We start from the raw sequence: 14,003 nt of genomic DNA, 5'->3' as shown, positions 1-14,003 counted from the left end.
CACCACTATCATGATCCCAATTCTATCTTACAAATCCAGCTAGACCAGAGGATGTACACTGGTACAGATAAGAACTGGAAACAGCGAATCCAGGATAGATAAACCCCTCAGGTTCAATGGTGAGAGTGGCGATACAAATGTACAAAGTGCTTGACACAATGGATGTATATATGGATTGTGATAAGAATTGTATGAGTCCCCAATAAAATGGTTCAAAAATTTGATGACATTTATATATTTTTTTTATTAAGTATTTTTATTGGGGGCTCTTATATCTCTTATCACAATCCATACATTCATCCACTGTGTCGAGCACATTTGCACATATGCTGCCTTCATCCTTTTCCCAGCATTCTCTTCCCACTTGAGCCCCTGATTATCAGCTCCCCTTTCTTCCCCCAACCTCCCCCGCCCACCATCCCTCACAAACCCTTGTTATAGATTATTATTTTGAAATTCATATATATATTTTTTCTACCTTATGATGCGAATAATTCTGTAAGGGTAAGTGAAATGTATCGCTACAAGGTTCCAGTCCACACATGTCCTGAGTTTACTCCAAAAAAAATATGTTTAAACATATCTCTACATCTCTAAGGCCAGTAGACAGCTAAGACAAGTTTTCCCTATAATACATTTGTCTTAAAGTCATTTTTAGTGCCTTGTCCCCCTTCCCCCCCCAAAAAAAGGCCAAATCAGTGGATCCACCGGATCAGTTAAATTCAAAGATTGGAGGTTAGGGCAGAAGGTTATGATAATTGTATTTCTAATGGAGTAATTCTGATAGATCTCGAAGTTACAGTATGATCATGTAAGATTATACATTTTTTTTAAATTTGAAAATTTTAATGATGACAAAAAGGCCACGAAAGTTGTGTCAAGTATTTTTCCTATCATGATAATGGACCTGCTCATTCTTTCAAGGTCTAAAGGGCTTTCCTATGAGAACTGTGTTGGGAAACCTGACCCCAGTTTCCTCACAGCCCTGAGCTTGCGTCTACATAATTTTGTTTCCAAAACTCAAAGAACATTTAAAAGGAACATAATTAGAGTTATTCAAGGATGTCAAAACTGCTCTTTTGATGTGGCATTAATTGAAGATAGCAGAATTCTTCAGAAAGAGTTAAAAAGATGGAAATATCTCCTTCAGAAGTATAGACTTAGATGAAGCATATGTCTGGAAGCAGTGGCTTTACATGTTCATATTTTTGTTACATAAAGTCTTCCAAGTTTTTTAGTAACATTTTTAAGACTTACTCTCATTTAAAATACAAGGTCAAACTACATGTTGATGTTAACAATATAACTACTTCAATAAATACAAAAAGATGCATAAAATCTTAGTAAGAAAAATATTATATGGTCAAACTATTTAAAAATAAAAATACAGATACCATATATACTCATGTATAAGCCAAGTTTTTCAACATTAAAAAAAAATAATTTTATTGGGGCTCATACAATTCATCACAATACATAGATCAATTGTGTAAAGCACACCTATGCATTTGTTGCCTCATCATTCCCAAAATTCGCTTTCTTCTTGGGTTCCCGGAATCAGCTTATTTTCCTTTTTTCCCCTCCCCGTCCCTCCCGCCTCCCCCATGAACCCTTAATAATTTTTAAATTATTATTATATCTTATCTTACACTGCCCAGCGTCTCCCTTCACCTACCCCTCTGCTGCCCGTCCCCCAGAGAGGAGGTTATATGTGGATTCCTGTGATCAATTCCCCCTTTCTACCCCGCCTTCCCTCCTGGTATTGCCACTGTCACCCCTGGTCCTGAGGGGTTCATCTGTCCTAGATTCCCTGCGTTTCCAGTTCCCATCTGTACCGCTGTGCATCCTCTGGTCTAACCAGGTTTTTAATGGAGTTTTTGTGGTAAAATTAGGTGCCTCGGCTGATATTTGGGTCGGCTATACTCGAGTATATTGGTACCTTATAATATAATACACACATACACACAATTCTTAGAATATGTGATCAAAAGACTTTTAACAGCCATTAGTCAATGCAGCATCAAGAAACTTTAGTGTAAATTTTATCAAATGTATTTATCAAAAGGGAATTTTTGTTTCTCTACAAATATTGTTACATTAAGAGTGAACATGTACCAAATTAGTTTATATGGATATTTAGAAGTTATTGGCATTAGGAAGTCCCTTAACAGAAAACCCAACCCTTCTTATATGAAGACCTACACCTACTCTGAACTCATCCACACTAAAGCGGGAAGACAATACGGACAAACTAAAAGTTACCTGTAAGAGTAAATACATAATTCAGTTCTTTTTATGCTGGGAATGTTTCTTACTAATATGGCACATTATTCTTCCTTACATTCTGCTGCATGGACAGAAACAAAATTATTTTAGTTGCTGGAGAATCACAGTGTTAAGAACATTTGCTTCTTGGAGGGTCAGGCTTTCATCTGTTAGCTCTTTGTTTGGAAAAGATGTCACAAGAATAAAATCAAGAGTTGCAAATTCAGGTCGGGACTGTATAATAAAGTCTCGGACATCCAGGATCCTGGAAAAAAATTTTTTTATATTAAATCTTGCTGTCATTTATGCTTTTAATAAAAATTAGATAGTAATATGAATGACACAATTCTCTTTTTAAAAAACATCACTTTCTTTAATATATAGTAATTTCAATGGATAGACTTATTGCGGCTTTAAGTTAAAACAAGAGGAAAGTTTGAATTGGCTTACATTTACCTTTACTGTAAAACAGAGAAAAATTTCAGGAAAATTATGTTTAAGTGTAAACAATGCTATTATATTGCAAGCAGAGGTCCTACCTTTTTATGATGGTAAGCTGTGCTAGCAGCACCTGGGCCAGTAAAACCATGGTATAATTTAGTTGGCTGAGGGCATGGGGAGTCTACAACTAGGGAGAGGTACGTTTTGAGAATATTTTTTAAAATTTCTTTCATATATATGAGGGGGGTTAAATATTTTTATAGCTATTTCTTTATTATAGCTATTTTAATTAAAAGATAATGGGATCCACAAACTTTTCTAAGGCCCCTCATACATAGTACTATATGTTATCATAAACAAAATCAAATGTGTATCCATTAAGCGTATTTCAATGAACATATAAATAAAACTATTGTCTTAGCATAAAAATATTAACAAATAAATATCAAGAGTACATTGAAAACCATTTATTTAAAATACTTGATAAGCAGCCTAGACCAAAGTGCCCATTGTGCCAATTTTGACTTACATGAACTCAATAGACGGAGTAGAACTACTCCTGCGGGTTTCAGGGGCTGTGCATCTTTAGGGGAGCAGAAAGCTTCCTCTTTCTCTTACAGAGGGGCTGGTGGGTTTGAATTGCTTACCTTGAGGTTAGTAGCCTAATGCATAACCCTCTACCCCACGTACTGGGTAACAACATAATGGAATTTACTTATATCAGAATTATATTATGGAGGATTTGCTATATTGATATTAATTCCTGTCAGGATAATGACTTTTAAACAATGAAAGTTTAAATAAAATTTTACTAAACATAGAACTAAAAAAAAAAAAATCTATAACCTTTGCAAGTCTTCCTGACTAAATACCAAAGGTACCATATTCACAGATGTATATGGTTTTTGTATGGCTGGTTTCTAGCAGCAAGTGACCTTGAATCTCCCCAACCAGTGAGGAGCTGACCAGAGCTGGCTGAAACTACTAGCAGTGAGTGACCTTGAATCTCCCACACACACCTGCGGAGCTGACCAGAGCTGGCTAATGTAAAGCAGCTTTGCAAGTTTTTTTTCTTCTTTCTTTTACTCACAGCTGGCCTGTTTTGCTCATGGCCTGTTTGGCTCATTGCCCGCTTTGTTCTCGGCCTGCTGCTCTGCATGGAGCACGAATATACCCAGAACCAGGAAGACATCTTACATTCCAGAAACCCAGACATACCTGTATCTCCCAATCCCTGACTACTTTACCTTATATGGAATCAAGGCAGCCCAGTCACATGTTCCCCGGCAATATAAACACCACTCCAGTAGTCTGGAGTGCAACTCACTCAGCCTGGACACTGGACCGTGGGACTTCGACCAGGCTGGGTTTTTCTCCCCAATAAAGCCTGTTTGCTCTAATTCGACTGATTTGGTCTCTGGCGCCTCTTACAGTTTTAACAATAGTGCTAAAATGCAGCTCTTGCAGATGTGCTTTGTTTTTGCATAAGTGAATTTGTATTAGTATTTGGTTTATAAGAGTTGTTTAAATATCAACTACTTAATTCATACAACCACTATCTTTTTAAGTTTTTCTTTTTTCAAAAACTTCAAAAGTAAATATATAGAATCTATGTTTTTCTTTAAACAAGCCACAGTTTCAAGTTAGATATGTAACCATTTATATAAAAGCAAACTATATACTTAGCTGGTAAAGTAGCTTACCTGTGGGTATTATTGAATCTTTGTATCAAACGACTCCCATCTGCTAGCCTGACTTGGATTTTTGTGGTTGGCATGGAATCATCAGTGAGAACCACTGCATTTAATATTGACTTATCCTCCTCTTCCGGCGAGGAAGGTGTACTAATTATTTCTGGTGTAAGGCTAAGAAAGAAGAATTAAAGAATCAGAACACAAATAATGCCAAGCTGATGTCAGCAGAAGTAACAATCCGATCTCAAGTCAATTTGCCGTTCGTTGGTCCTTAGCATGACTTTTGGATTAGCAAGAACATGACTTCCTTTGAGTCACCTGTCTCCAGTCAATTCCATTTTATTAGCTATTTAGGATCCCATATTGCTGGTTTAGTTTATATATCATACATCTCAAAAGCCAAACTCTGTATTCTTTCTTAGCTATCTTTTTGGAATTTATTGAAACTGTTTCGTAAAATAGTTCCTTTGGCCAGAAATCTGAGTAACTTTGAGTTAAACTCAAAAATGGCAACAGCAGCAAAAGACTTGGTGTCTAACTCCAGCTTTACCAATTGTGTAAACTCCAACGAGTAATTCACTTCCTTGAATCTCAAATCTATCATTTACAAAATTGGGGGGCCAAGGCCAGGGGTTAGAATAGTGCGGGAGGAGGGATGAGGGGCAAAAAAAGAGAGAAAGATTTAACAGGATATTGTTGTTGATTTCAAAAGTAAATATATAGAATCTATCTATATATATATATATATATATATCCCCCAAGATATATATATATATCACCCACACACACACACACACACACACACACACACCCCACAAAAAAAATTCCTACAGATTCCTTATCTTTCAAACCTAAAATAGTGGCTTGAGGACTTGGAGTCATTAGTGACAAACAAGTTAATCTTAAACAGAGTAACAAACAAATAAAAACTGTGGGGGTGGGTGGGATATTATTATTCCATGAAGGTGTGCTATAGTAAAGCACACATTTTAAATAGCAGTTTTGCACATATCATTAGTATTAAACTATTAAATTAATTTGAATTTAGTTAAGATGACTTAAGAACTCTGAGTAATTTCTGCATAGCAAAAAAGAAATGACTCATGCAGAGAGAGAAATAAAATGCTATACATGGTGCTGAATATATAATGAAGTTTATCCCTAGTGATCTTAGGATGGTTTTTCCTCTCTCTCTCTGTCTATCTTCTAGTTAGGAACATACCTGTCCATTTCTCTCCTACCTCTGGTAATCATGGGTGGCTGCTATCAAGAGTTAATGGAGAAGTAAAGCAGGAAGTATGATCTTCTCATTTATTGAATCATTCTTATCTTGATTTTTACTTACTTAAGAAGCAAGAGAACCAGTCTGCACAGGCAATTAAAAAGAACTTGAAATCACACCAAAAGGAACCAAGGATGCACAAAGGTACACAGGGAACATCATCACCAAGAGCATATTTGCACATGGACTTCTACACTAATACGTAGGCAGATAAAAGGTAGTTTTCACTCATCTCTTTTGCAAGACTTATGAAGAATTAACAAAAGAGCGAGCCCTGGCCATCATTACAAGCCACATTAAGCACACTGGTGTTTTTAAAGTGTCCTCTGCAAAGGTCCAAGGTTCTTTGGAAGGATGTCAGAGGAGTTCAGCTATTTTATGTTTTCATAAATCACCTGAAGAAAGGGCTTTACTGCTAAAATAAATATTAAAAATCAACTTAAGTATTCTGACTGTCCTTACTAGTAAGTAATACTAATACTAATTACTAGTAGTTATGACAGGTATGCATGCTGAGAGTTGTCATTTGTCTAAACAACCCTCTATAATTTTCTCTTCTAAAACCACGCAGTAAGAAAGAGGGCTGTCGTTCTGAAGGCACTGTCGGGTGCACTCTGACTCACAGAGACAACATTATGTACAGACAACAGAATGAAACACTGCCTGGTCCTGTGCCACCTTCACACTTGTTGTGTTTGAGCCCCACTGTGGAGCCACTGTGTCAATCTATCTCATGATGGTCTTTCCTCTTTTTGTTGCCCCTCCTCTTTACCAAGCAAGGTGCCATCAGGTAGATAGAAACACAAACAATAGAGCCTGATGGTTGGGTTTGAATTCTACATCCCAGCCACTAACTAGCTCAATGATGTCCGGTAAATTACTGTATTTGCAAAATGGAGTGGTAACAAGTATCTACATTGTGAAAACTAGTGATTTGACACATGTACAACAGTAAGTCAAAAAGTATTGCTCCTGTGGTTTCAGTGCAGACATGCATGGATTTATTCTACTTTAAACATTTTTAAACATGTCTCTGTGAAAAGTGCATGGCTGTCAACAGATTCTCTCAGTAATACACTATCTGTCTTGTTAGGGTGCCTTCAAAAAAGGGTCCAGCACACACACTAGTTTTCACGGGGATCTGCCAAGCCAGTTAAATTCAAGGCAGGGAAGTCAGCTCAGGTTATGGTAACTGTGTTTTGGGATTCCAAAGGGTAACATTCAATTCATAGATTTTCTCAAGGGGTGCAGGATAGTTATATGGAGGTTTATTATGAAAAACTTTTAAAAAGATTGAAAATCGCATTTCTGAAAAAATGGCAAAGAAGGTTGCGACAAGAAATCTTCTTCCATTGTGACAATGCTCCTGCAAGGTGCTGTCCTATGGGAATTCCACTGTAAAACCTTACAGCCTGGGTCTTGCTCCTTCAGACATTTGTGCTCCCTAAACTCAAAGAATGCTTAAAAGGATTTGAGTCCCTTGAGGATGTCAAAAGAGCCGTTTTGTTGTGGTGTCAACTGAAGAGTGCAGAATTCTTTGGGGAAGGGGTAGGGAGAAGGACATGTCAGTTTCAGAATGGTACAGACCAAAATGGAGGCTATGTCAAAAGAACAATAGCTTCTTATTTTAATATTTTTGTTTAATAAACTCAAAAATCAAGCTCACTTTCATCGAATTTATTCCAACACATAGCCACCAAAATGGATAGGTTAGGATTGTCCCTGCGGGTTTCCAAAACTGTAACTCTTTATGAAAGTAGACAGCTTCGTCTCTCGCATGGATTGCTGACGCTGAGGTGAGCAATGCAACATGTACCCACCGTGCCACCAGAGCACCTTAATAAAAGGTGCCTGCAATTTGTAGCAATACTCTTTGCCTGACCTTTGTAAAGTGCCGTAAGTGCCAGATATATGGTAATTTTCATGCAACGTTTACACCTGAATATTATTACTAGATTTATATATCTAATTCCATCACCAAAGTCTTCATAGTTCATATTTGTTTTTACTTTATAGATGAGCCCAGATTTCTTTAATCCCAAGGAAAGTTCATGTTTAATAAAGACTAGTAATTTTCTCACTTTATGACTTTACCTTCCAAGTTTTTGACCTTCTCCACTAAAAGCTTTGAACCTCAATCTTGGTTTTATGTATTCTTGATCTTGGTGATCCTCCATATCCAAACTTACTTGGCTGCCATGAGCCAGTCGCTGAAGCTCCAGGGGAATTTCTCTTTTAAAAAGGAGGGGAAAAAGCATTAATTAAAAAAATTATTATATTGTTGAGATTATTTTAATGAAGTTGTTAGCTTAATTGAAATAAATTGGCATTCTATGATGCTCACTTTCCCGAGACAACCGCTGAAGACAAAGCGGGTGAATAAGCAAATGTGGTGAAGAAAGCTGATGGTGCCCGGCTATCAAAAGATATAGCATCTGGGGTCTTAAAAGCTTGAAGGTAAACAAGCGGCCATCTAGCTCAGAAGCAACAAAGCCCATCATGGAACAACATATCAGCCTGTGTGATCACAAGGTGTCGAACAGATCACTGAAGACAAATGGGTGCATAAGCAAATGTGGTGAAGAAAGCTGATAGTGCCCGGCTATCAAAAAGTATAGTGTCTGGGGTCTTAAAGGCTTGAAGGTAATCAAGCGGCCATCAAGCTCAGAAGCAACAAAGCCCACATGGAAGAAACACACCAGCCTATGCAATCACGAGATGTCGAAGGGATCAGGTATAAGGCATCATCAGAACAAAAAATATTACAATAGTGAATGAGGAGGGAAGTGCGGAGTGGAGACCCAACGCCCATTAGTAGGCTACTGGAGATCCCCTTGCAGAGGGGTCTCGGGGAGGAGATGAGCCAGTCAGGGCGCGATGTAACAATGATGAAAAATACAACTTTCCTCTAGTTCCTAAATGTTTCCTCCCCGCTCCCACTATCATGACATGAATTCTACCTTGCAAGTCTGGCTAGACCAGAGGATGTAGACTGGTACAGATAGGAACTGGAAATACAGGGAATCCAGGGAGGATGAGCCCTACAGGACCAGTGGTGTGAGTGGCGATACAGGGAGGGTAGAAGGAGAATGGGTAGGAAAGAGGGAACCGATTACAAGGAACTATATGTGACCTCCTCTCTGGGAGATGGACAACAGAAAAGTGGGTGAAGGGAGATGTCGGACAGGGCAAGATATGACAAAATAACAATTTATAAATTATCAAGGGCTCATGAGGGAGGGGGGAGCGGGGAGGGAGGGGGGAAATGAGGACCTAATGCTGGGGGCTTAAGTGAAGAGGAAATGTTTTCAGAATGATGAGGGTAATGAATGTATAAATGCGCTTTACACAATTGATGTGTGTATGGATTGTGATAAGAGCTGTATGAGCCCCTAATAAAATGATTTAAAAAATTATTATATTCTTGAGATTATTTTAATGAAGTTGTTAGCATAATTGAAATATACATCGCTCACTACATTGAAACATAGGAATTTGCTCAAATTAGCTTACAAAAATATTCACGTCAAAATAAATAAATAAATAAATAAATATTCACGTCTATTACTCTACACATATCTTTTCTAGTAACATTCCTTAGTATTCTCAAATATTAATATTTTCAGCTGTCTTAGAGACATTTAAAGTTAAACTACTAAAGAGTAATCTATACCTAAATTAACACTAGAAAATCCCTGCAGACGTTCTAGTTAATGCAGATATTTGCTTCTGAACGCTCTGCAGGACACGTAGAAATGTGCAGGAGCATCTTCACTGTCACGCCGTTCATGAGTACTGCTGTCTCACTGACAGGGTCTGGGTAGTAAGACAGTGCATAAAATGGGGACTTCCTATACACAATATATTCTTGTCACCACAATGCCACAGTCTGAACTGAAAACCTTTGTTCTACATATAAGCAGAAAACATTTTTTGTGATAATATATGAGTACTTTGAATCTTACAGGAATGAAACTACCACATAAATTGAAGAGAAGACAATACATAGACTGTAGAAAGGTACAAACTATGTGATTACTTTATTATGTTTCTGTGTGGTCAGACCTGGCTGAGTTTTTAATATATAAATCATGACAAATTACTGTTCTTTTATTTCTGAAGTATAGATAATGTTATCTTCCTATGTACGTAATTTTGAAAATTTGATGAGTTCCTTTCTGAGGATAGTGAATATAGTATTATAAAAATATTTGTTATAAAAAGAGACAGTGGGTGTTATACAATTGAGAACCATTATTTACATTCATTTTTTAAAGGACTCTTCTGTAAAACCTTTTTTGATCATGATTTGCATCTGAGGTTAAGGTGGGACTGAGATAAAAATAAAATATACTCATTTAGAATACCATTATTGTTTTAACACTAGCTTACAAAGTCTACAGATTGCTTTAATTTGAAAATAAATTAGTTTTAATCTATGTTATAGTACACTTATTAAAATTATGTTTTCTTTTTCCAAGATCTTGAAGTTTGCATCAAATTCAACAATAATGTTGATCTCCACTTAACAGATGAAGAGGAACTGTGCTGGTTTCCAAGTCCACAGTATTTCATAAACTATTATATCCCTATATTTTCCACCACAAGCTGCTTCCTAGGACAGCTTCAATGATTTCCATTCTTCAGTATCCTGATTTATCTTTGTAGAACTAAAAATCCATGCTAATTACCTTATTTTATGTAAGTGACACACACATATGCTACTCTTTTTGTTGTTGTTTTCAAATAGTATATTCATTTTCTTTGTGCACTATACAATTTCTGTGTGTGTGCATGTTGTGTATGTGGGCACAGTATATGTGAGATGGCAGGGTTGTTTTCTAAATGCCTCTGCTCCGGAGTTCCTTGACTATTTCCACCCAGTGAGCGAGCAGCTTCACCACTGAGCCTTATAACCTTGGGACACGTTGTCAAGAGAGACCAGTCCCGAGAAAAGCGCATCATGTTTGGCAAACTGGCGGGGCAGCTAAAAAGAGGGGGCCCCCAACGAGACAGATGACACCGTGGCTGCAACCATGGGCTCCAGCTCGGGGACCGCTGTAAGGCTGGTGCAGGGCTGGCAGTGCTTCTTTCTGCTGCACACAAGGGTGATAGGGGCTGAAATGGACTCGAGGCACCCAGCAACATGGTACTCCCAGAAGTGTCTGATACATGTTCCCTATGTTAGTCTTTATTGTGATCATTAGTTATACAGGCTATACACAGAGATAGAACAAAAGAGACAAGGATAAGATATGCCACCGGCTCCATTGCTGAATATAGATGGAATTTATTTCAATCTTACCATGTTATTTGTCTTACCTTACTAAAAGTATAGGCATTACAATTTCATAAAAATGTCGTGATTAAGTTAATGTAAGTGCCAAGGACTGGTGAGTTTAATGCCCATAGAATGGGTCAAACATCTGATTTACTTCCACAAATAACATCTTCCAACTAACCTTTTAATATCTTCTGCCGGAAGTAATGCCATTTTAGCAGACTGTTAATACAAGATGCTGAATTTCAGGCATTCATGCAATGACTCACCCTGTCAATAGTAAGCAGGATAGTGGCTTAATGGATGGCCAACCCCAGGGTAATCCATGCACTGATTTAATACACTAAGATGTTTCTTTGAGGAACTGGATTCATAGCTTCATCAGATTTTAAAAGGAAGCCTGTGACCACTACCCACCCTCCAAAGTTGAGAGTCCATGATCTACAGATAGCAATATGTCCTTTATACTTAAGACTAGCTTTTTCCTTCAACAACACAAAATGCACTCTTCTAGTGTCCAACTCTTAAAAACCAGGGTACACTAGAAGCAGCCTGTTAAAAAGTTACATTTAAAATAATAAATATAACATAAAAAATACAACCTACCCTCTCTTAACAGACTCCAGAAATTGAGCATTTGTTGGGTCATTGTAAGGTCTCAATTCTCCATCATCCAAACTGAAACCATTGCTCCACAGTTTAAGCAAAATCTGAACCTTTTGAGTTTAAGAAAAACCGAACCAAACAGAAAGCAGAAAGATATATAACAATCTATTTTCACCAAACAATTTTAAGTTTTATATGCGGTATTGCACAACATAATAAACTGAGTTACTCATTATTCTGAGTTAAAGACCTATGTGAAACTATGTGTGTTTATTTAGCAGATTTGTGTTTAGCTTAATAGATTGACAATGATTGTAAATGCCAAAAAAGTATTGTAGCTTGACCCTGGCCTTGAAGCATAATTATTTCCTGAGATAATCAAAGCAATTAACAGATAGCAACCATGGCTCCCACCTCTCTCCTTATTTTGGGTCCTTCCTCTTGTTTCTCTACTGCAGAGCTTAAATATTTATGCTGAGGATCAAGGGAGAACTTTTAGTGACCTCCCCTCCTCCCAAGTTAAAGTGTAAATCTTTGAAAGGAAATTTTAACTGTGAAATTTTAAACAGAAGCAGAAACAAAGACACATGTTAGATGTTGCTTTGTTTACAGCTCCGTGGCACGAGTATACCAATATCATATAAGTATTGTAACACACAGGTAAATTCATTATGTCACAGTGAATCAGACATTTATTCAAAAGACAGGTACTATGCCTCTCTCTAAGTGCAAGGCACTGTTGAGATACAACATCCAAAATTTGGGATCAAGAAACTATACATTGGTCCTTTTTATTCATGTTTCAACAAACAGTAATATAAAGATTCTATTATCTAATGATAAGGTGTTACATTTTAACCTAACTACATCTGCCATAATCAACTTTACAATGTTCTTTCTGATAGCAAGGCTATTCACTGGACTACCTTCCGAGGGAATTCACAGGGGCTTAATCCACCTGGGAACCCTGAATAGACTTTGGGTTTCCACTGTCATCCATTTCCTTTTACAGCCTGTTCAGAATTTAAGCTCTGATGCCATTCCCTCTTTCGGATTTGGACAATATTTACAATCCTTGGATCACACAGGCTGGTATGCTTCTTCCATATGGGCTTAGTTGACAACTTACTTAGATGGCTGCTTGTTTTAAGACAGCCTTTAAGACCCCAGATGTCATATTTCTGATAACTGGGCACCATCGGATGTCTTCACTACAGTTAGCACCCAAATATTCAATGACCTTCTCTTGAGGGTATCTTGTAGGGTCATGTCATAAGAACTAATTATTCTTAGATCATGGTTACAATTAAGTGTAAGTCCCAAATCCATCATTTGATCTCTCCTTTAGAACCATTTAAATGTTGTTTCAGTTTTTAATATTTTCTTTCTTATTGAGTTTTCCCTCTGCCTTGTTTTGGCATTGTTGTTGGTTTTTGTTTGTTTCTTGTTTTTGTTTTGCAGATGGAATCCAGGATAGGTAAATCTATAGAGCTAGTAACTGGACTAATAATTACCTAGAAGATGGCAAGGGGTTGTTGGGGGAAACGGGGAGCTAACAACAATGAATGAGCAAGCAGAAAATGTTCTGAAACTGAAGAGGGGCAGGGAGGAAAAGAAAATGTTCTGAAACTGATTGTGATGATGATTATACAACTCTTCTTAATATGATTCAAACTATTAAATTATATGATATTTAAATTACATGGCAATAAAACCATTAAAAAAAGATTGATCGAGTTTCAGTTATTAAACAAATAGTAATTAGTATCAGCATTTGGATCAGTGTACCTACATCTTGCAGCTGACTTTCTCCATCGATATATTCAGACCGCTTACAAAAGGAATCACCCAATCTGTATCCTCCACCTGCAAAAGACTACAACACATGGTAATGAGCTCAAATATCATAATTTAAGAGATAACATAGTAAAATAAGATAAATTGTAATTAGATCAACAGATCCTACTTAATAGTAAAAGGTTCTATTAGTACAGTTTGTTTTTAATAACAAAGAATATTCAAATAAAAAAACTGGGTTTCTTCCCATAAGAATATTAGTGACACAGAAGCAAAAATAATTTGTCTTAACCCTAGAAATGTCTTTATATGGGGCTAAGTCAAAAGTATTGCAACTAGCATCCAAATTTATGCATATACTTTAAAAAAAAGTTTAACTAGGTCTTTGTGATTAGTGAATGGCTGTGAGCAATTTCTCTCAGTACTATACTTGTCTCGGTCTCATTATGATGTCCGTAAAAAAAAAAAGTCCAATACAAGTGGTGGTTTCCCTGAGGATCTGCAAGGTCATTCAAATCCAAAGCAGAATTCATGTTAGAAGGTTATGGCAGCTGTTTTGGTACTGAAAAGGGTTAACTCGACAGATTTTCCAAAGGACGCAGGACCATCATGGGGGGTTATTATGAAGAAGTTTTAA

General features: G+C 37.0%; 1 protein-coding gene across 2 annotated transcripts in view; it reads right to left on the bottom strand.

Moving 5' to 3' along the window:
- Nucleotides 1-2,009: 2,009 nt before the first annotated feature.
- Nucleotides 2,010-14,003, bottom strand: part of UBXN2B (UBX domain protein 2B) — a 36,103-nt gene continuing 24,109 nt past the window's right edge. For both annotated transcript variants that reach the window (XM_013007457.2, XM_045287721.1), the window contains exons 4-8: nt 13,362-13,445; nt 11,570-11,679; nt 7,777-7,914; nt 4,410-4,571; nt 2,010-2,530 (exon numbers count right to left, since the gene is read on the bottom strand). In XM_013007457.2, coding sequence (XP_012862911.1) covers nt 2,368-2,530; nt 4,410-4,571; nt 7,777-7,914; nt 11,570-11,679; nt 13,362-13,445 — 657 coding nt within the window. In that variant the 3' untranslated portion in view covers nt 2,010-2,367. The remainder of the gene's footprint in view (nt 2,531-4,409; nt 4,572-7,776; nt 7,915-11,569; nt 11,680-13,361; nt 13,446-14,003) is intronic.

This window comes from Echinops telfairi, unplaced genomic scaffold, assembly GCF_000313985.2.
Source record: "Echinops telfairi isolate 266 unplaced genomic scaffold, ASM31398v2 ScPeMD7_1;HRSCAF=3_0, whole genome shotgun sequence".
NCBI lineage: Eukaryota > Metazoa > Chordata > Mammalia > Afrosoricida > Tenrecidae > Echinops > Echinops telfairi.
Note: the sequence above shows the minus strand (reverse complement) of the source record. Positions and strands in the feature narration are given on the sequence as shown.